Genomic DNA, 20,138 nt, shown 5'->3' with positions numbered 1-20,138 from the left:
TATTTTCTCGCATTAAACTTTTTATAAACAAAACCGCATATGGATAGAAAAAAATTGTCGCAAAATTATTAAAAGATTTTGTATGAAATCTCTCAAATTTGACAGAACTTTAACCCCGCATTAAGTCGATATGATCTTATCTAAATGTAGTCACTTCACATACACATAAATATAAGCCAAAAAAAGAAAATAAATTGCTTGGCATTGCCGGTGAACACTTAATGAATTTCTTATTATTTGTAAAAATAGCAATGAGTTCGAAAGACGTTTATATTGTAGCTGCGGCCAGAACACCTATTGGTAAGTATAATTACCAACTAGAAAATGATGAGTTAGAAAGTGTTTATTTGTGACGTATTGTGTGAATTTAATTTGGCAACTTTCTCTTTTCTACCTTTATTTTAATTTGCGTAACCTGTACATATATAGGTAGTTTTAATGGGTCCTTATCAAAATTGAAAGCTTCTGACTTGGGTAGTATTGTAATAAAAGAGATTTTAAATAGATCCAACGTACACGGCAAAGATGTAGATGAAGTTATTATTGGACAAGTAAGTGAATTGATTTACTTTACATATATTTAAGAACTTTGTTCCCTTTAAAGGCGCTTACCGCAGGTCAGGGCCAAAATCCTGCCAGGCAAGCTGCGTTGAAGGCTGGCCTGCCTAATGAGGTGCCATCCTATCTCATTAATATGTTATGTGGCTCAGGATTAAAGTAATAGTCAAACACCAAATCAAGAATATCGCTCGAAAATTTTCTTTATATTACAGAGCTATTGTCTTGGGTTATCAATCCATTCGCTGTGGTGATTCTAGTATTGTTTTATGTGGTGGCCAGGAAAGTATGAGCCTGGCACCCCATGCCGTATTTTTACGTGCAGGTATTAAAATGGGTTCAGCTACTATGATCGACACAATGATTCATGATGGTCTCACCGATGCTCTACATAGCATACACATGGGAGTAACTGCTGAAATTATAGCTAAAGAATATGATATAAGCCGTGAGGAGCAAGATAAATATGCTGAACGTTCTCAAAATTTAGCTGACAAAGCCCAAAAAGATGGCCATTTTCTTAAAGAAATTGTACCCGTGGAGGTTGTAGAACGCAAAGGCACTACTTTATTCAATAAGGATGAATATATTAAAGAAGGCACCAAACTGGAATCTCTACAGAAATTAAATCCTTGTTTTATGGAGGTAATAATGGGGTCTTAAAATAAAATATATGTCATATCAAGTGTCAAGTTTTGCAAATCCATTTATAACTTCAAGGATCACTTCTGCTTGAAGTAGTAGTGCCCGCCCACGGAAAGCAATCTGTATTGATTAGATTTCATTAGATAGAACGTTGATCAAAACCATTTTTCTCTTTGCTTTTAATGATGGTTTTAGCTAACGACAACTTTCAAAATTTTTTAATTTAATTTTTTAGAATGGGACTGTAACAGCTGGCAATTCTTCAGGTATTAATGATTCAGCTTCGGCTGTTTTACTAATGTCTGGTCAAGAGATTGAAAAGCGTCAAATAAAACCATTGGGCAAAATAACGGCGTGGGCCGAGACTGGTGTAGAACCTAAATTAATGGGCTTAGGGCCCGTTTCAGCAGTAAAAGCTGTAGTAAGCTGTCGACGTTTATTTTTATAGAAAATATAATTTTAACTAAAGTATGCTTTCAGCTTCGCAAAGCTAACTGGTCTAAAGAAGAGGTTGACCTCTATGAACTAAATGAAGCTTTTGCTGCGCAAACATTGGCAGTGATTAATTCTCTACAACTAGATCCTGCTAAAGTGAATATTAATGGTGGCGCTATTGCATTAGGTCACCCCATCGGTGCTTCCGGCAATCGTATTTTAGTGACACTATTACACAGTCTCGAACGTACCGGTGGACATAAGGGTGTAGCCAGTCTATGCATTGGGGGCGGCATGGGCATAGCTATGGCTATCGAACGTGTTTGATTTTTCAATACACTTCTTATAGTGGGATACATTGCAATTTTCCTTATCTATTTTAACGACTTTGCCTTACGTTTTACGCTACTTTTGTAAGTGAACAAACACACAATGGCTCAAGTTTAACGTTAGCTTGCAAGAGAATTTTTGTTATTTTCTCAATCTTTAACTTTATTACAATGATATTTTGTATATTTTATTTTAAAGTAAATAACTGAGATATAACTAAAGTGTTTTCAATTTTTGCATTACTCTACAACTAACTCATCGACCAAATAATTACTTCTTTGACTTCATGAATTCATTATACTTACAAGTCTAGATTATTTACTTTTGCGAATCCTTTTTGAAATGGCTTACATTTACGCGTCCATTGAACTCAAACTCGATATTACTGTCTACATTCCTGCTATTGTTGAAAATTAATATATAATGTTCAATTTCAATGAAAAACTCGCTGCAACATTTGTAGCAAATCAGCAGTTTTGAATAATTTTTATACCCATCCATGGAGGATGAAGGTGGAACATTTGAAGTTTTTGCGCGCAGCTTTGTATTGAAAATGGGCCAATCGATCGAAAGACACGCTTACAGTACCATGTAAATTGAGAAAGGTATAAAAAATTCTTTTTATGCTCATTACTAATAAACTATAGCAGATAAATATACAAATATTTGAACGCGTTGTATACTGTAAGGGCGCTGGTATAACTCTGTACAAGAATTGAGAAAATTGACCACGCTTATCCAAAATTATAATTTATAAAACTTAATTTTTATTTAAAGCCTTTTAAATGTGCAGATGAAAACTTCACAAACTCCAAAGCCTATAAATTATTGGTAAATTTCAAATTCGGAGTGCATCTAAGCATGTCCCTCTGTTTGTCTGTCCGCGTATCCGTCTGCCCAACTATGCAATATCTGTGTTCGCCAAATGAAGATATCTTCTACAAATTTACAAAAGAATTTAAAAACGACCCAAGCCGCTCTACAACGCCCACGTGCATAACGCATTTACCATAACAATTGCCATTGTTGGGTATAATGATACTGCCACGACCGAATATAGTTTTCTTGCCTGTTATTGTTGGAGGAAATCAAAATCCACTACACTGGCTATATTTTTGTTTTTTAAATGCTCCCAATCTTTTAATTTATTTCCGCGGCCTTAACTGTCTAATATTACTGTCTATTCTCGACTACCACTGCATCAGAGCTATTTCTCAAATCCCTGCTATTGAACTATTTCATGCAACTTGTATTATAAATGACCCGAAGAGCTTGTTTAAAAAGATGCTTATTTTTTTTTCGTTTCTTTAGGAAAATCCCTATGAGGGAAAGTCTTACTTAATCAGATACTTTATCAAAATGCTGCAAATTTTACGACCGAAGCGGGAGCGGTCTTTGGTACTATGAAAAACCCAACTCAATACTGTTGACTTCCATCTAGACCGCCATTGACAAATTAATAAACATCATCGCAACATGCGGCGATAAGATAAAAACTCTTTGGATATCTAATCATAATGATTTATTGCGAAATGAACAAGGGAGAAAAATTAGGCAAGGAAATCTACAATATTATCACCACCGCTGCACTTTTGTTAACCCTCACATATATCCAACAAATATGAACAAAATAAAGATGAAAACATTATGGAATTCGCCTAAGCCATATAACTGCAACACATCAATGGAGCCTTCAGGAATCTTCTATAATTCCTACAATAAAATCATCTTCTTTGCAACTGCCTAAACTTTTCCTTTATTAGAAGAATCGAATTCTGAACAATTAACCCTACGGACGTCCTAAAATCCGCCACACATTTTAGATAGATTACTAGTACTTAACTTAATATCTAACTCTCTTTTCTAAAAATGACTCGATAGCCTATATTGCTAGTGATCAATTTTTTTTTCTTTTAGTCGAAGAACTCCGAGCAAAGTGGACAACTTAATTTTGTGCACCCAAAAAAACAGTCGTGTTTTTGATGTTGGCAATATATTTTTGAACAAAGTGCTCGGGCCATGTGATTTCTATACACTTTTTGGATCGTATATATCAAATCGCATGTTACATATTTTAGTTATATTTCCATATATTTCAAAGCATTCCATAAGCACTAATTATGTAGTGTTCAATATTGATTTCTCGGTAATTATAATCGAACACATGAAGCAAAGATTTTATTAAAAACAAAAGTGGATAATGGGTTTTTGACTTTCCGCTTAAAAACTCTATATAGGCAAGTAGATATATTAAGATTTTATGTATTATTTTTTAATGATATATTCCATGAAATATATGTGTCCCTTTTTTGCCTGGAACGCGCCTTTTTTGTTATTTTTGGATGTTATATACCTATCTCTATGGAAATATGACGGGTTGTTTTTGTGAACCCTCACAGTCGCTCTACTGAAACCTATTAGAATCATTTTTGGAGTGAGCGTGAAGGTGATCCTAATGAACATCTGGGTCAAATACATTTTTTCATGGGTTCGAAAGTTATATGCCACATATAAAAAATTAATTTGTAATTTAACTGCAATCGGGTATACAAAATGGCAACGTGTGTCTAAATGAGTGGAAGGCATATGTAAAACGATCGCAAATTTAGTGTTAAGATCAAATTTGTCGCTGTAAACTAAAGAGCACAGCGTTTTTATTCTATGAATGTGGATGGACCTTAATTATACAGAAGTACGAAGAAAAATTTGTGACCGATTTTGTTTTCTTAGAGCTTTGAGATCATAGTTACGTTTTCAACGAACGGTAAGGCATGATTAAATCGGTTTCGCTAATTACGAATATGTATATTCTATAGGGTCTGATGCATGCCTTGTAATGGATATGTGAATTTTAAAGCTTCTTCCCTTCATGCAAAAGGTTCTTAGTCACCTTATTTATAGCAAATTTTTAATTTCTGCAATTAGGTTTGGTCATGGTAACATTCAAACATTATGGCTTTATTTAACTTTAATTTTATGTAAATTGTCCACATTATAATTAAAATATTCCAAAGTTCAATGTTACTTAAAAAATAGTAAATTCGAACATTTTTTACGTTATTTTAGTGAGAAAAATTTGAAGTGCATCTTAAGGAATTGAATTTATTACATTTGCTATTTGTATTTTTATAGGTATGTTTAATTTTTGCGGGCAAAAGCAAAAAATCCTGTATAATTACATCAAATATGATCATATAAAAAAAAAAAGTGGTTTTACTAAAATACCAAATATATTGCATATATGTGCGTTAAACCTTTACAACTTGTGAATGAATTATACCCACCTATACATTACATTTACATATTGGTGCTTGTACACGTACATATGCACATACACACCTATTCTAGCCAACCAATGTTTAATTTTTTAATGACTTGGTTGCTTTATACCGTTAAGGTATCTGGTAGATTCGATAAAAAACGAGTGCCAGCTTTAAAAAGTATTTTTTTAGTAATAGGAATTTTGGCTAAGGAGTCTAAATTTGGTACACACAATTGTGAGCAATTTTCAATAATACGATACCATAGCGTAGGTGAACCGTCAAGTGAAAAATATGGACCCCAAAATTCTGACTGAACAATTGGCTTAAATTCATAATTGCTTTCACGACAAAGTAGTTCTTCACTTAACGCTATCGTAGCTATGTTGCAACAGCTGGCGGGAGCATAGACATCTTGAATTAGATTGTCGCCTAGGTAAAGCGAACGTATTTCATTGACGGGTTTACGAAATAGAAGTTTGTTGAAAGTGTTAAGTAATTGTTGGAAATTTCCCTGTGAGTATATTTCGCCTAATTGCAGGCAATCGTTTAAAGGAATTTCACTTTTGGATACTTCGGCGAGATCAGCCACTCTTAAGAATGGCCTCTTCATGCCAAAGAAACCCGGTTTCTTGGCAAAACATAAAATACAATCGAATAAATCACGCCAATCAGGCCCCAAAGCATAACTGGCCGTAAAGTTGGCGAAATCAATATTCGAACCTGTTAATAAATAAATGGCTTTACCAGCTTCACGAAGTTCTTTAATCCATTTAATAACATTTTCATTCGTACGCATTAAATATAATTGAGGTCGAGCTTTTAAATTTTCAAAGTATTCGCTCTGCCCATTTGCGAAATGTTCTCTGGTATACATGTATATCAGACCAGACAAGATATCAGGCCAAATTTTACAATTCATTGCTTCGCTTTTTTCATCGAAAATATCTACAGCTTGAGCGAACACCAGCGCCGCAGCCAAGTCAAAGTAATCTAATAATGTTCTCAATTTTTCAGCTGCAGGACCATTCCAAGTCGACAATGGATCCCGAATAAACTCTTGAGCCAATGTCCATTGGCAGGATTCGCCGTAGATTTTGCTCACGTCTTCAGTGCTTAGCAACTTGGTACCGTGCGTTGCCCGCAAGATAGTACCATCAGCTCCTAATTTCAACAAATTTCCTCGTTCCGCGTCAATTATTAGACCTTTTTGCAAGAAATTAGCATTGAATGGCTTTTCCAAAAGGCACTTTGGATAACCCTTAACTTTTACCAAATAATTAGTCAATATATTATATTCCAAAGCCACCATATGATTGAGATTATACCTCAAAAGTGTACCATCCAAATCAAATCCTATGATATCATAATCCATTATCGCAAATTCTGCGGATTGGCTCATTATTATGTATTCTGATGAATGGGATTGAACACTTTTTTGGAAACAATATTTGCTTTTATTGCTGAAATGACGCCGTACACAAATTCTCATATTTTCTTCCGTGAAGTCAGCTGTCGTTGTTGCTCTGGCGACGTAATTACGTAATTTATCGAGTGTCAACAAAAACTTATCCGCTCTTTTTCGTCCACAACAACAAACACTTAATCCAAACATATTTAAAATTTTTTTTATATGAAACTTTGAAATATTTTTTATATTCTGCTATTTAATCACAAAAAAATTTGATTTAAGTTTGGACTACACAACCAACAACTTATTTTCAAAATTATTAAATAACAAACACTTTTATAAACAATATTAGCTGCCATGACGTCATAATTAAATATCTCTTATCTCTGTATGCAATCATTTAGTCAAGAACAGTTACGAGCTGCGCAGCTTTATCAATAGCTTAAACATGGTTCATAATATTAGATTAGGCTTGAATTGAGCGTTTAGCATTGATAGGCGAAGAATAAATAGCCGAAAAGTTATTAAACCAGACTAATTTTTATATTTCTAACATTTTAATTAAATTAAAAATTAGCTCCCCTTTTACAGATCGAGATTGAGCTCTATTTCTGCATTCACTTGCATTTCCTTCAAAACAAAACAGGAAATATCGTATCAAAAACTTTAAAGTCAGCTTACATTCTCTTAGTTTATGGCTCCAAAGTCGTATTAAAAATAAATATTTTAATATTTCGCTATATTTTTTTACTCAAACTTTTTTGTATTTAATGCCATGTTATTGACATCACTGGTTTTTTGCCCACATAGGTAAATGCAACCGTGAATAATATATTTGACAATTCTGCTCAACATTTTTCTCTGCAGGGAGAAGAATATAAGTTTTGAAGCAGTTTTTACATAATATTCTTTTTGCAAATTTTGGGTAAATCGTTTTGTATTTTTAGTTAACAAATGTCAAAAAATAGGTAACATTAACAATGAATATTTATGTGAAAATATAGGCGTTACGCGATGTTTCTGTCACAATTTGGACGTAGGTGCGGTCGTCTGGCAGTAGCTGCAAATGGATTCCGTGTGGTTACCGTCCGGTCCCAAATGCATATGCTACACAGAATTGCACTTCCATGCTCAAGTTATGGAGTAACGCAGGCAAGTCATTAACGAATCAAGATTACATGAATATTTGCTTAAGTAGGGTCAGAAGCCTAACCTCAACCATTTTGTAACGGTCGCGGGCATGTTTTTATTAATGCCGCGAACGCGTATCCGTGACAAGTTCACAATTTTGGCCTGTAGTTAAGTGCGTTTTGTTATTGATATTTTAAAAAACTACTGTTGGTATAAATACATACACATAATGGAAATAATCTTCTTCCCAGAAAAATTTGAAATCTCGTAACACCAATATATCAGTACGTTACTACTCGGGCAAACTTAAAATGGAAGAAATACGTGATCGTGTTCTTAAGGTCGTAGCTTCCTATGATAAAGTTACTAGTGATAAGGTAAATGTGTATAAGAATTTAATCAAACTAATATGTTTTTTCTCTGTTTTCATTTTGATATCAGGGGAGCAATATTTGGCAACGGCAAATGGTTCGTAATTATTCCGCAAAACCCCCTCTTAGCTTGAAATTGATTAACGACAGAGTTTTACTTGTACTGAAATTGTACGACAAGATTGATCCCAGCAAGGTAAATTAGATTCCTCCCTTAACTACATATTCAGTACTACTAGTATTTTTGCCTTTGCCAGATTTATTTTGCTTCCTTCGGGATAATATTTATTAATGACTTTGTCTTTATTTTTCCCTCATGATGTAGCTTAAAGCTGAGTCTCATTTTATTAATGACCTAGGTCTGGATTCGTTAGACCATGTAGAGGTGATTATGGCGATGGAAGATGAATTCGGTTTTGAGATTCCCGATTCGGATGCGGAAAAATTGATGCGTCCAGCTGATATTATAAAATATGTGGCCGATAAGGAAGATGTCTACGACTAAATGTGTTAATTTTTTAGCAGAAAACTATTCTGTGTAAAATATTTAAGCATATAACAAAAGCAAAAACTTTATTACCTACATACAAGTTAAAACCAAATATAAAATAAATCGAAAACAGACTAAATATCGCTTATTGCATTTCGAAAGTATGCTTATACAAAATTTAAATCTATTTCATTATAATGTTGGATTTTCATTCAATCTCAAAACTCCGCAATTGTACAACTATAGATATTTGTCAAAAATTTTACATGTTATACAATGCAATTACACCAAATATGAGGGAGAGCCATAGTGATAACAATTCGATTAATGTAAAACAGAGATGTTAAACTTTGTAACAACAGTCAAAGCGCAATGAAGTTCTTGGCTTGGCACATGATTTCCACAAAAACGAGACATGACCTCCAGGAAATTGACTCATAGTTGCCACAAGTATTTGAAAAACGGCACAAAATTACTGCAATCAACAACCATTCAATACAAACACACCTGCTGCAAGATTTAGACTTAACTCTGGCTAAATTAAGAATAATAATAAATACTTTTGTTCGTTATGTCTATGTTGACGTATTTTTTGAGCACCTAAAACCGGATGAAAACAGATCTGTGTTTGCGGAAGATAAAGACTCTGCCCAAATTGTGGAATCTGCGTCCCACTATTTGTTATCTATTGTATATATGCCGCATGAATGGTTTGTCTTACAAATCTCTGTTGATTCACATGACGAGATTTTATACGAGGAAGGCGTCAATATGGGGGCTGATGCAATGATGCATTATTCGATTTCCGGAAAAGGACTTCATCTATGTATAAAAAGAAGAGGTACAGGAAAATATAGAGGTAGTTTATTTTTAATTGAAAACTTATTTATCTAATTTTATTTGTTTTATACTAATTTACGTTTTCTTTATTTTATTCAATTTGAAATTTTTATTTACACTATATAATCCGCCTGAGTAGCCGAAGGCGAGGAATGTCGACTAGCAAGTCAATGGTCGTGGGTTCGAATCTCAAGTGCGGTAGAGTTTTTAATAAAAGTCGATAGCCTTAGATGCTAGTGCTTTTAAGAGTTTAGTCTTAGAATTTATTTCTCTGGCGCAATTAATAATAATAATATTTACACCATAAGGTAGGCAAAGCAAGCAACAAATAAGATTTGTTTTCAATTTAAAATTTAGTTTTCAAATCAAAACAGTTAATGATGTGTTTAGTCCACGTCTATCGTCTCCTCTTTTTAACTCATTTGTTCATTTCTTACTCCAAAAATCAGCCGAAAATTAAAGATGCGTTTACATTCATTTTTTGTACCGTAGTTTTTCATACATTTGTTATTTGTATTTACATCGATTTCTTAATTTTTATTTGTCAAACTATATGTTTTTGTTTACATTTGCGTCAATTCGCTTTCTTTTTGTTGTCAAATGATACGGTAACAGGGCGCTTCACTTGAAACTTTTTAATCCGAAAATAGGAAGAACGCGTCATTTGTCCGCCTTTGTATCTTTAACATACAGACGCTATCCAAAAGACCCTCCATCCCGAATACCAATCCCTGTATGTTCAATTGAGTGCTGATACCTACAATTAAGTATTTCGCATATTTGGATTCAAAACACTCAAGTTGAATGTTGTATAGGGAGGTAAAAATCTAAAAAGTATCCAATAATTTCATTTTAATGGAAATTCCTGAGGGTATGAAGTTACAATGCACCAAATTTTGGACGTGAAGCACAAATATCCCATTATTTATATAAAAAATCTAGTAAATGAATAATTTCAGACTATACTTGAGAAGTTTTTCGACAATGATGTGAAATTTCAATAGCTGCCAAAAAAAGACATCGAGATTCTCTAAATATTCATCATATATATATTCATGCGTATAATATAGTTGCCAATTAGTTGCCAAAAAATGACATCCAGATTCTCTAAATATTCATCATATACATATTCATACGCAAAATACGTATAATATATATATATATATATATATATATATATGTCCTTCCCACATTCTCGGTCAGCGTACAATCCAGATTGATTAAGTTTAATTCATGCGTGTATTCATATATCTTTGCGAAAGTATTCCAAGTTTTTCATTACAGATCAAGTTTGAGAATAGTTATGATTGATCTACATTACTTTCGATTTTTAACCGATGCTGATCTATTACTTTACCCAAACAGTTCGTAGATCTGGCTCAGAAGTATTCAAGATTAATCCAATATAGCTTCTTAGACACTTAGTTTTCAGATTACTTCGGCCTACCCACTAACTCTTTTTAATTTTTTGTAATTTCCGGGGAACCAACTTAAAAAAGTCAGAAGGCGCTTCGATGTAGAGCGTATTGCGAGTTTATTTAATATTTTGCTTATCTTGACGGAACTTTGTCTACCATTATGAATTCTTCTTCAAATTGCCACTGTCCAAAAATGATTAATGAATTCTTACCTCTGGCAATATTGATTGTAGCCGCCTGGATATTTTGTATTTCCAAGATAAATCAACAAACAGCATATGTATTCAACACAAATTTTTCTAGCAGAAGACATTTTAACCGACATTGGTATTTATGAATTATTTCATCAATAAGTGATGTGAATAGCCATCAACAATTTAATGTTATACTATTTTTTTCAGACGTCGTGCGTAAATCTATAAAAACTCAAACAACGCTTATAATGCAAATGTTGGAAAAAGTGAATACTGTATTATTGCAAATTGAAGGGACTAAAATATCAAAGGCTGCAGCGGAGACCAAAAACTGCGCCCTTTATATCTACAATGAAAAAGCCGTTATCTCTTTAAAAAAAATGATCGAAAACACTTCAAAATTTTTGAATATATTTGATTATCCGGTCATCGATATACAAAAAAATTTCCACTCATGTGAACAATACGTTGAATTCATAAGCATGAATATTAGAAAGCTCCTGGTTTTCGTCGATACATTACATCAAATCCATGCAACGAAACTCGACCAAGATAACGAAGATGAGGAGGGATTTGAAATTTGAGGAAAAGCAGAGAGACTCTCTTTGATTTTTTTCTACCTACAGTGTTTATTTTTGTTTTTCTATTCCAAAAAGAAATAATATTGAATTTTGTAAAAGAGTTAATTGAATCCAGCCAAAATAATGGCTTTTTGTAGACATCTTGAAATACTGAGATGGGAGGTGTTAAAGTGTACCGTAATAGGACTGAGTGGCGTTTGCATTATCAATTTATTTACACACAATATACAATTCATAAGGCCTTCAAAGGCCAATTTAAGCTTATTGTAGTGAAGAATAGTGTACGCAATGACAATGAAGTAAGTATCAGTCAAATTCATAATTTAAAGTAGATTAGATTTAAGTTCATAAACAACATTACATAGCAGATTCAGGAGATTTGAGTATTACACACACCTTGTAACAAGTTGTAGCTTACAATACCTAAGCTAACAATATTCATAAATTTGCAAATTACAGATTTAAAATTTACAAATTAAAAGATGGCTGCCCAGCCATAAATTGAGAATTGAATTAAGCAAAAACAGCAATATTAAGGACATGTGCTCAGGTAGTAGCAATAAAATCATAACCGTAAACAAACAACCACGCCGCCCACTAAGCTGCTATCGACAGTATTGATCGACATAAATGAGCACAGTGGGATGCTAACTCCTACTAAAAACTAATCCACCCGGAAGGCATTACTAGAGTGAGGAGATATACGTACATCAAATGGGCAGGTCAAGAAATTCCAATAGCGCGGAACTCGAACAAGAAAAGACCGGTCAAAACAGATACGTCTAACTAAAGCAATAATAATCTGTTGATTGCTGGTATAGCATGAAAATGAAAACGTAGAACAAAGATTGAGCATTTGACCATACTTAATTACAATTAAAAATGAACAATAGACTGCAACCTGCAGTAAACTGCCCAAACGTATATCCAAAGAACCTTTTAATATATTCCGAGATATGAGCGCTTCTGCGAACACTGTAGACATAGCGTACAGAATTAAAAATACAATTTAGCCTGCAAAAACATAGGTTGTGGTACCAGATACTACTTTCAGGCCATACAGAATATTAGGCTTATTACAGTCTGCTCTACATACCAGAAAGATATCATCCGCTCAGGAAGATCATTAATACACATTAGAAAAAGTAGAGGGCCTAGTCCGAATCTTCGGGTACACCAAGGTATAAGGGACGAATTCTCGAGGAATTTCCATTTATGCCCACAAATTAAGATCTTCCCGTTCAGTAAGAGTGAACAAGCTCACAAGCGGATTTCGAAAATCTAAAAAGTCCCGTCAACTTTTTAGCAAGTATTCAGTGGTTAACGGAATCGAAAGCTTTTGATAAATCCACTAGAGTGCACTACAGCCAGTACTAGCGACGTTAAAAAACCTTCATTGATGTCACATCTGATTGAATCATTTATGATCAATAGTAGGCTGATGGTACTGCGCCCACAACGGCCCGTAAATTGGGAAACTGAAGTCAGACCTTGAACAGTCTTTGTTAATATGTTCTGAGTCTGAGAATATGTTCAACCACTTTGGGTAGCACTGGGAAAATAGAAATAGATCTCAAATCACCTAAGGCATTCCTTATTTTGATTTTAGAAATGGAAATAATACCCGCAGTCAATAAGTTGTTCCGACTTGGTTATGCATGCACATGAAAAAACCCATATGTTTTCCTGGACGTAGAAAGGCCGGAATTCTCAGATATATCAGCGTGTACAGTATCAACATTGAGATTACATAGAAGGTCGCCCACCTTATAGTAACCACAATTCTTCAATACTCTCCACTTAGGTGAAGGGCCAATTCCAGAAAATAAGTTGATAAAATTTCTTCTCCTTTCCTTCCGATTGGTATTCTTAGCTTTATTTGGATAACGACATTATACTGTACAGTTATCCTCAGCTCCAGAGGACCGAAAAGTCGAATAAGGCAAGCCCCTCAGCAATATTGCATGTCTCATACCCCTTGCTTTTATCTAATCTTCAATAGCATTTGGATTTGGGATGAAAGACGGACAGACAGTCTCACAATTATTCTTTAAGGGTGGACCTATTTTAAGCCATTCTCCGTCTAACATACGTCCATACAAACTTAATGCACCATGTACCGAAAGTGGTGCAAGGTCAAAATAAGATTGATTAGCAATTAATTTGAAAACATTATTTCATTCTCTATAAGCAAATTCATATGTTATTTATATAATATTATTATATAAAATTAAAATAAAGTGATATATATTCAAAGCTTCCCTAACAAATGAATTTGAAACTATATGAATTATATGAAAAAATTTCACTTTATTTCATACGGTATTTTTTTTATTCACGTTTTTATGATTGTGTCATTGTCTTTTCGAAATATATTTCGAATGATGAAAGCCATACATATCTCTCATACAAATGGTGGCCATCAAATGATTCTTAAGGTACGCCTTTCAAATGAGAGTAAGTTGTATAGCAACAGCAAAAAATGTATAATTTGTGCCCTGAACTTGCTGAATATTCAAGAAGAAAAAGAAATGTGCCTTATCCCGAAATATTTTTATTCGAATATGAAATTCTTTCATTCGTATATAAAAAATCATTTCTGTTACAACAGATTTGCACTGCGGTAACAATGAGATTATTTGGTTTTTTTTTTGCACACATGAAAGGTAAATCTCTGTACTGCGAAAATTCTGATGCAAAGCTAGTATAAAAAATATTAGATAAGTTTGATCATTCACATGTCTTTGCAGATTAAGAGACTTTTTAAAAGCTTTGCTCCGGTTAGACAGTTAATTAAACATAATCAACTTCGATCAATAAATTTTGCCAACGCATCATTTATTCATTTATGCTCGAGAGTTGAAATTTGTATCCGTCGCTATAAAACCACGAAAGCCCAATCAGTAACTAGTAATTGGGGTTCTAAAAAAATCAATCGTGAGGTGCGTTTACATTTGAAGGAAGTGATGACGAATCCAGAAGTTGAAATCCAATTAGCACCCTTGCGTGCCTTAGTTCTTGAGCAAGGTAACTTGGTGCGTGAACTTAAATTGAATGGAGCTTCAGAAATTGATATTAAAAAAGCAGTCGCAGAATTGAAATTGCGTAAGAAAATTTTAGAAGACCGAGAATTGGAGTTGACACCTAATGTGGTTACATTTGACCGTGCACGAATGGAAGACCTGCTTAAACGCAGATTTTTCTACGACCAAAGTTTCGCTATTTACGGTGGCATCACGGGACAATATGACTTCGGACCCATGGGCTGCGCTTTAAAGTCGAACATTTTAAGTTTATGGCGACAATTTTTTAGCTTGGAAGAACAGATGCTGGAAGTTGATTGTTCTATACTGACGCCTGAGCCTGTCCTTAAAGCTTCCGGTCACGTAGATCGCTTTGCAGACCTGATGGTAAAAGACGTTAAAACTGGCGAATGTTTTCGTTTAGATCACTTAATTAAGAACGCTTTGGAAAAATTAAGCAAAGATAAAAATACCACACGCGAAATCAAATCTGAGTGTGAAGATATCGTAGTTAAACTAGATGGTATGAATAAAGCGGAGATGGCTGAGATTCTTAATAAATACAATGTTAAGTCTCCGTTGACAGGTAACGATTTAAGCGAACCAATAGAATTTAATCTTATGTTTGCCACGCAAATTGGACCCACTGGATTAGTAAAAGGTTTTCTACGACCGGAAACTGCTCAAGGCATTTTTGTAAATTTTAAACGTTTGCTCGAATTTAATCAAGGGAAGCTACCCTTTGCGGTAGCACAAATAGGGAATTCATTCCGTAACGAGATATCGCCGCGATCCGGTTTGATACGTGTGCGAGAATTTACGATGGCCGAGATAGAACATTTTTGCGATCCCAACCAAAAGGATCATCCCAAATTTGATTACGTAGCTGAGACACAAATGACCTTGTATTCGGCCTGCAATCAAATGGACGGCAATTCTGCTAAACGAGTAACGATTAAAGAGGCAGTAAAATCTGGCTTAGTCGCTAATCAAACATTAGGCTATTACATGGCTCGCATTCATCAATTCTTGTTGACAATAGGTATAAAAACGGAATGTCTGCGTTTTCGTCAACATATGAGCAATGAAATGGCTCATTACGCTTGCGACTGTTGGGATGCTGAATGTCTAACCAGTTATAGTTGGGTTGAGTGTGTGGGATGTGCGGATCGTTCTGCTTATGATTTAAGCCAACATATGGCTGCTACTGGAGTTCGTCTAGTAGCTGAAAAGCGTTTGCCTACTCCTAAGGTAGTGTCAGTGTCGGAAATTGTACCCAATAAACAAACCTTAGGTAAACTTTTCAGAAAAGATGCTAAGGCTATAATTGACGCGTTAGGTAAACTAACACTAGACGATATTAAAACAGTTGGAGATCAACTAAATGAAACTAGTGAATATTCACTGACCATAGCGGACGGTAACATTTTCACGTTGCCTGCAGATACTATAACCGTTAAGAATACCAACAAAACAGTGCATGTCGAAGAAATAATACCCAGTGTAGTGGAGCCTTCCTTTGGAATTGGACGCATTATGTATGCTTTGCTTGAACAAAATTTCCAATGTCGTGATGGCGACGAACAGCGCTGCTATTTTACTTTGCCTTCAGTAATAGCACCTCTCAAATGTTCTATATTACCATTATCTAACAATACGGAATTTCAACCATTTATTCGAAAGCTGTCTCAAGCTCTAACAAGAGTTGAACTGTCCCATAAAGTTGACGATTCTAGTGGTTCTATCGGTCGTCGGTACGCTCGTACTGATGAAATTGCTATACCTTTCGGTATAACAGTGGATTTCGATACGCTCAAAAAGCCTCATACAGTAACTTTGCGTGAACGCAATACTATGAAACAAATTCGTATTGACATTAATGAGGTAATCGAAGTTGTGAAGGAACTTTCGGTTGGTCGAATGCAGTGGTCTGAGATTCTAACGAAATATCCGCTGTTCGAACAACAAGAAGTTACAAAATAATTCAAAAGTTATCTTAAAATCTGAAATGCTTGTACTAAGTATATGCTCTTTTCCGTTAATTTGTTATGCTTCAACTATTTTTAACAATTTATTGCATTTACCAACTACAAAAGAAAACAGAATTATATGAAAAATGAAATTTGGTTACAAACAATAAACTGCTTACAATCAATATATATTCATTAAACGAAGTTATGAATGGAACAGTTCCTTTTGTACAAATTTCTACTATTTTCTTATCAAAGGAAACCGCAAGCAAGCGTTATTATTGTCAGTTCTTAAGTGATACTGGTGTTGAATCGGACAACGAGAATAATGCGATTTCTAATATTGTATACTTCTTATTCTCGGGCGTTCAACATAAGGGAATTGTGGCAGTATCAGATGTGAAGGTATAATTCATCCAGGACCCAATTTCTAAGCATAAACAGATGATTAACGCAAAGAATGAGTGAGCATAAAGGATGCTTTACTTTTATATAAACCATAGCGCACATTCATAAACACTTAAAGCCATAGAATTGAAATTTCTCCGTATTTCTTGATATGAAAATCTACACTGAAATTTGCTGGAGCATTTGGCGAACTTCTAGAATTTAGAATTCTTCAATGTGAATTAAACGATGCAGAAACACAAGAAGTCCAAAATAATCTCTTAGTGTGGATTTGAAATAAATGTTGGGCTATTTGCTATTTAATTGCTTTTGATAGTACCAACCATTATACCAAATTCATTGAAATATCGTAACATTCTCACCATTAGTTTATAAGTTACAATCACTTTACTAATGCTACTTTTATTTTTTTCAAAAACTACGGAATAACGTGAATTTCGTGTAGCAGAGATATCATTCCCTTCGAGAATAATATCATCAATACATTCAGAAATCGGATTATTGAAAAATTAAGAAAATAAATTTCTAGTCTCCTCCGTGCAGAAATTAGTGAAGCTTAAAAACAACTTATTAGACAAATAGAAATTTATATGAAAACTACCAAACAAAGCGGTTTTGTTTGGCAATTTTCGTATAATCTTATAATAATCAAAATGTGAAATCTATATACAAATTTTTTAAATGAATTTATATATATACTTGATCGAAGATTTAGTGTGTTTGGACAGTCCATATTATTTATTTTTGTCCTACTTCTTTCTGACCGTCACCATGGCACTTATTATGTATGGCGTTAACTAAGTTTCATCTCTTGACCTTTTTTTGTCTATGTATGCGCAAGACGTGCGAAAAATGCTTCTTCAAAATTGTCAAAACCTACGTAAGCAAAATTGCTCATGCTTTTCTTTAGTATTGGTTGTTTAAAGCTGCATTTATAAAGGAAAACAGCTGCAAATTGAAAAAGAAAAAAAAATTCCGAACGACATTGTTTACTCACAAAAAGCTGATCCAAAGTAAAAAATTTAAAATTTTTGAAAGTAAGTAAGTTTATTCTTTGTTTTTTGATTTTCACTCCATTTGTATAATTAATACTCTTAATTCATCAAAGTTTGTATTAATGCCAATGTAAAGGAGTGGTTTTTTTCTTTTCTTGTGACACCGTCTTGTATAATAAACGGTTATCAAAATATTCCTGATACTTATAGAAATGGTTGGATTCGTAGACGGAACTCACGTATATTTTCGTAAGCCCGCACAAAATGGAAAACGATTCATAAACCGAAATGGCAAGCATGGTCTGAATGGAATGGTGGTGAATTATTCTATATGCATATATATTTTTGCGTATACACATATAAATATCTTACTCGTAAGTTTTGCCACTACATAGAAATTATGTCGCAAAATTTTGATTTCCGGGATGAAGTCACGAGTTGCATGAGTGGAGATATTCCAATAAAAGAGCTTACCTGGAAGATCGTTGAACTGGAAATGACAATAAGAGTGGGCTCCTTGATAAACAATAATAATAATATTAAACGATACTTAGATTCAAATACTTTCAGCTGAAAGCGGATACACTGTAGAACCGCGATTAGTGACGCTGTAAATAATTCCAACAGATTCCATCAAGCAAAAATACAATGATGTGCATTTAAAGACAAGGAATATTGTTGAGAGATTCATTGGTGTACATAAAAGTTAGTACTCAATTCGTTTTTCAAAAATATAAATTAAGCTTTTATGTTTTTTAAGGTCGATGGCGCATTTTAATGGAAGAAAGACAAAATTCAACATATTTTTGACGCGGTACGTATTCGTTTATAAAGACGCCTGTCAGCCAAAATCGTGTCTGCGCAACAATCGGTTCAATACTGCCGACACTATCCCGGTTTCGAGATACTTTGAATTTCTACAAACTGCAACTAAATTGATAACCAGTAATTTACATAAGATGTAACACTATTACCTGATATAAACCGTCAAACAAAGGTTGCCTTGCACGCAGGAATCATTTAATGGCAAATAATATAAATATTCCATTTACTGTTTTGTTCATTTTTCACAGCAGGCCTATCAACTTCGTTTTGTATACAATTCGAAAACCGACGCTTGATTTTTTCGTGCTTATTTTAAATAAAAGATATCAAACTACACATTACCATAGAGAAAAGAATGTACCACAAAATTTCTACGATTTTGCTTTAAAATGTACCAAAAATTTGAACTAAATTCGATCAGTCGCTTGGAAGTTGTAACCATAGGAAAAAAAGCGAAAATCTGTACTTACTTGCTATTTAATGATAGGCGCCTGTCGTTCCAGAAAGTTTTGGGACATAAATAAACAAAAAAAAAACCGGGTTTACAGAGATTTCCACAGAAAAATATTGCCCGATATTCTTTGATGCAATAGATATTTCTCGCAAATATATCGTGGTCATCTCTTTTACATACGAAATAAAAGCTGAAATGGTTGCAAACTACTTTTCATATAACATGGGATTTTTCTTGAACGTGAAAGAATGCTCAGTACAAAAAATTATTTCGGCATGCGGTAGCATGCGATAAATTTTTGCTTGCAAATTTGTTTTTTATGTAATTCGAACAGGTGTCGTCAATCGTCGCTAATTCCTACTAACTCCACTTGAATATCCAACCTGCTTTTAGGAAATTTATTCAATCAATTTGATTGCTACCACACAGTCCATGAGAAGAATCTTGTCAACTGCAGTTGAAGCCGTCAAATTACGAAATAATCTTCATCAGTATCAATTCAAGAATTCTGAAAGCTTTAAAACCATCAAAGCGACCATCAGCTGAATTTTTAATAAATAGAAAAAGTCAATAAACAATATGTTTTTTAAGATTAAAAAAAAAAAAAAAAAAACAATGATTTTGAATCGATCCGTATAATAAAACCTGAGATCTTAAACCCTTCTGCATATTATATACGTCTGCACTAAGTTAAAACTAAACGTTTTGTTGTTATAGCTTTGTGTAAACGCACATACAGTCGTACTTAATGCGCTTATTCTCTAAAGCGGCACAATAAATGCAAAATTATTGAGAACGA

At 33.9% G+C, this 20,138-nt stretch overlaps 5 protein-coding genes across 8 annotated transcripts; 4 read left to right on the top strand and 1 right to left on the bottom strand.

Moving 5' to 3' along the window:
- The first annotated feature begins 11 nt into the window (after positions 1 to 11).
- LOC119632571 (acetyl-CoA acetyltransferase, cytosolic) lies at positions 12 to 3,719 on the top strand. The gene is made up of 7 exons (XM_038025540.1): positions 12 to 300; positions 430 to 551; positions 605 to 717; positions 774 to 1,203; positions 1,439 to 1,624; positions 1,684 to 2,573; positions 3,280 to 3,719. The coding sequence occupies exons 1-6, from the start codon at positions 222 to 224 to the stop codon at positions 1,963 to 1,965; spliced, it is 1,212 nt and encodes a 403-aa protein (XP_037881468.1). The 5' UTR covers positions 12 to 221; the 3' UTR covers positions 1,966 to 2,573; positions 3,280 to 3,719.
- A 1,377-nt stretch (positions 3,720 to 5,096) lies between these two features.
- Positions 5,097 to 6,893, bottom strand: LOC119632017 (5'-nucleotidase domain-containing protein 1). Its single transcript, XM_038024687.1, has one exon. It carries the CDS (start codon positions 6,841 to 6,843, stop codon positions 5,353 to 5,355), a length of 1,491 nt encoding a protein of 496 aa, XP_037880615.1. The 5' UTR covers positions 6,844 to 6,893; the 3' UTR covers positions 5,097 to 5,352.
- A 559-nt stretch (positions 6,894 to 7,452) lies between these two features.
- LOC119632018 (acyl carrier protein, mitochondrial) lies at positions 7,453 to 8,740 on the top strand. Of its 2 annotated transcripts, none has more exons than XM_038024689.1 (5): positions 7,453 to 7,564; positions 7,644 to 7,791; positions 8,022 to 8,111; positions 8,212 to 8,337; positions 8,467 to 8,740. In XM_038024689.1, exons 2-5 carry the CDS (start codon positions 7,654 to 7,656, stop codon positions 8,644 to 8,646), a joined length of 534 nt encoding a protein of 177 aa, XP_037880617.1. In that variant the 5' UTR covers positions 7,453 to 7,564; positions 7,644 to 7,653; the 3' UTR covers positions 8,647 to 8,740. The 2 variants fall into 2 exon arrangements, with proteins under 2 accessions (XP_037880617.1, XP_037880616.1); XM_038024688.1 differs by having other exon boundaries at positions 8,022 to 8,147.
- A 702-nt stretch (positions 8,741 to 9,442) lies between these two features.
- On the top strand, positions 9,443 to 13,671 carry LOC119631616. Its single transcript, XM_038023993.1, has 3 exons — positions 9,443 to 9,472; positions 11,123 to 11,216; positions 11,291 to 13,671. Exons 2-3 carry the CDS (start codon positions 11,168 to 11,170, stop codon positions 11,665 to 11,667), a joined length of 426 nt encoding a protein of 141 aa, XP_037879921.1. The 5' UTR covers positions 9,443 to 9,472; positions 11,123 to 11,167; the 3' UTR covers positions 11,668 to 13,671.
- A 688-nt stretch (positions 13,672 to 14,359) lies between these two features.
- LOC119631737 (glycine--tRNA ligase) lies at positions 14,360 to 19,866 on the top strand. Of its 3 annotated transcripts, none has more exons than XM_038024204.1 (4): positions 14,360 to 18,102; positions 18,271 to 18,568; positions 18,631 to 18,765; positions 18,821 to 19,865. In XM_038024204.1, exon 1 carries the CDS (start codon positions 14,403 to 14,405, stop codon positions 16,668 to 16,670), a length of 2,268 nt encoding a protein of 755 aa, XP_037880132.1. In that variant the 5' UTR covers positions 14,360 to 14,402; the 3' UTR covers positions 16,671 to 18,102; positions 18,271 to 18,568; positions 18,631 to 18,765; positions 18,821 to 19,865. The 3 variants fall into 3 exon arrangements, with proteins under 3 accessions (XP_037880132.1, XP_037880133.1, XP_037880131.1); XM_038024205.1 differs by having other exon boundaries at positions 14,360 to 18,568; positions 18,821 to 19,057; positions 19,134 to 19,865; XM_038024203.1 differs by having other exon boundaries at positions 14,360 to 18,568; positions 18,821 to 19,866.
- The last annotated feature ends 272 nt before the right edge of the window (positions 19,867 to 20,138 follow it).

This window comes from Glossina fuscipes, unplaced genomic scaffold (assembly GCF_014805625.2).
Source record: "Glossina fuscipes isolate IAEA_lab_2018 unplaced genomic scaffold, Yale_Gfus_2 1, whole genome shotgun sequence".
Classification (NCBI taxonomy): domain Eukaryota; kingdom Metazoa; phylum Arthropoda; class Insecta; order Diptera; family Glossinidae; genus Glossina; species Glossina fuscipes.
Note: the sequence above shows the minus strand (reverse complement) of the source record. Positions and strands in the feature narration are given on the sequence as shown.

Coding starts and splice junctions, on each gene's coding strand:
- LOC119632571 (XM_038025540.1), top strand. CDS start 222: ATGAATTTCTTATTATTTGTAAAAATAGCAATGAGTTCGAAAGACGTT. Junction 552..604: donor ATGAAGTTATTATTGGACAA/GTAAGTGAATTG, acceptor TTCCCTTTAAAG/GCGCTTACCGCAGGTCAGGG. Junction 718..773: donor TTATGTGGCTCAGGATTAAA/GTAATAGTCAAA, acceptor TTTATATTACAG/AGCTATTGTCTTGGGTTATC.
- LOC119632017 (XM_038024687.1), bottom strand. CDS start 6,843: ATGTTTGGATTAAGTGTTTGTTGTTGTGGACGAAAAAGAGCGGATAAG.
- LOC119632018 (XM_038024688.1), top strand. CDS start 7,654: ATGTTTCTGTCACAATTTGGACGTAGGTGCGGTCGTCTGGCAGTAGCT. Junction 7,792..8,021: donor CAAGTTATGGAGTAACGCAG/GCAAGTCATTAA, acceptor TCTTCTTCCCAG/AAAAATTTGAAATCTCGTAA. Junction 8,148..8,211: donor ATAAAGTTACTAGTGATAAG/GTAAATGTGTAT, acceptor TTTTGATATCAG/GGGAGCAATATTTGGCAACG.
- LOC119631616 (XM_038023993.1), top strand. CDS start 11,168: ATGTATTCAACACAAATTTTTCTAGCAGAAGACATTTTAACCGACATT. Junction 11,217..11,290: donor AGACATTTTAACCGACATTG/GTATTTATGAAT, acceptor TATTTTTTTCAG/ACGTCGTGCGTAAATCTATA.
- LOC119631737 (XM_038024203.1), top strand. CDS start 14,403: ATGTCTTTGCAGATTAAGAGACTTTTTAAAAGCTTTGCTCCGGTTAGA.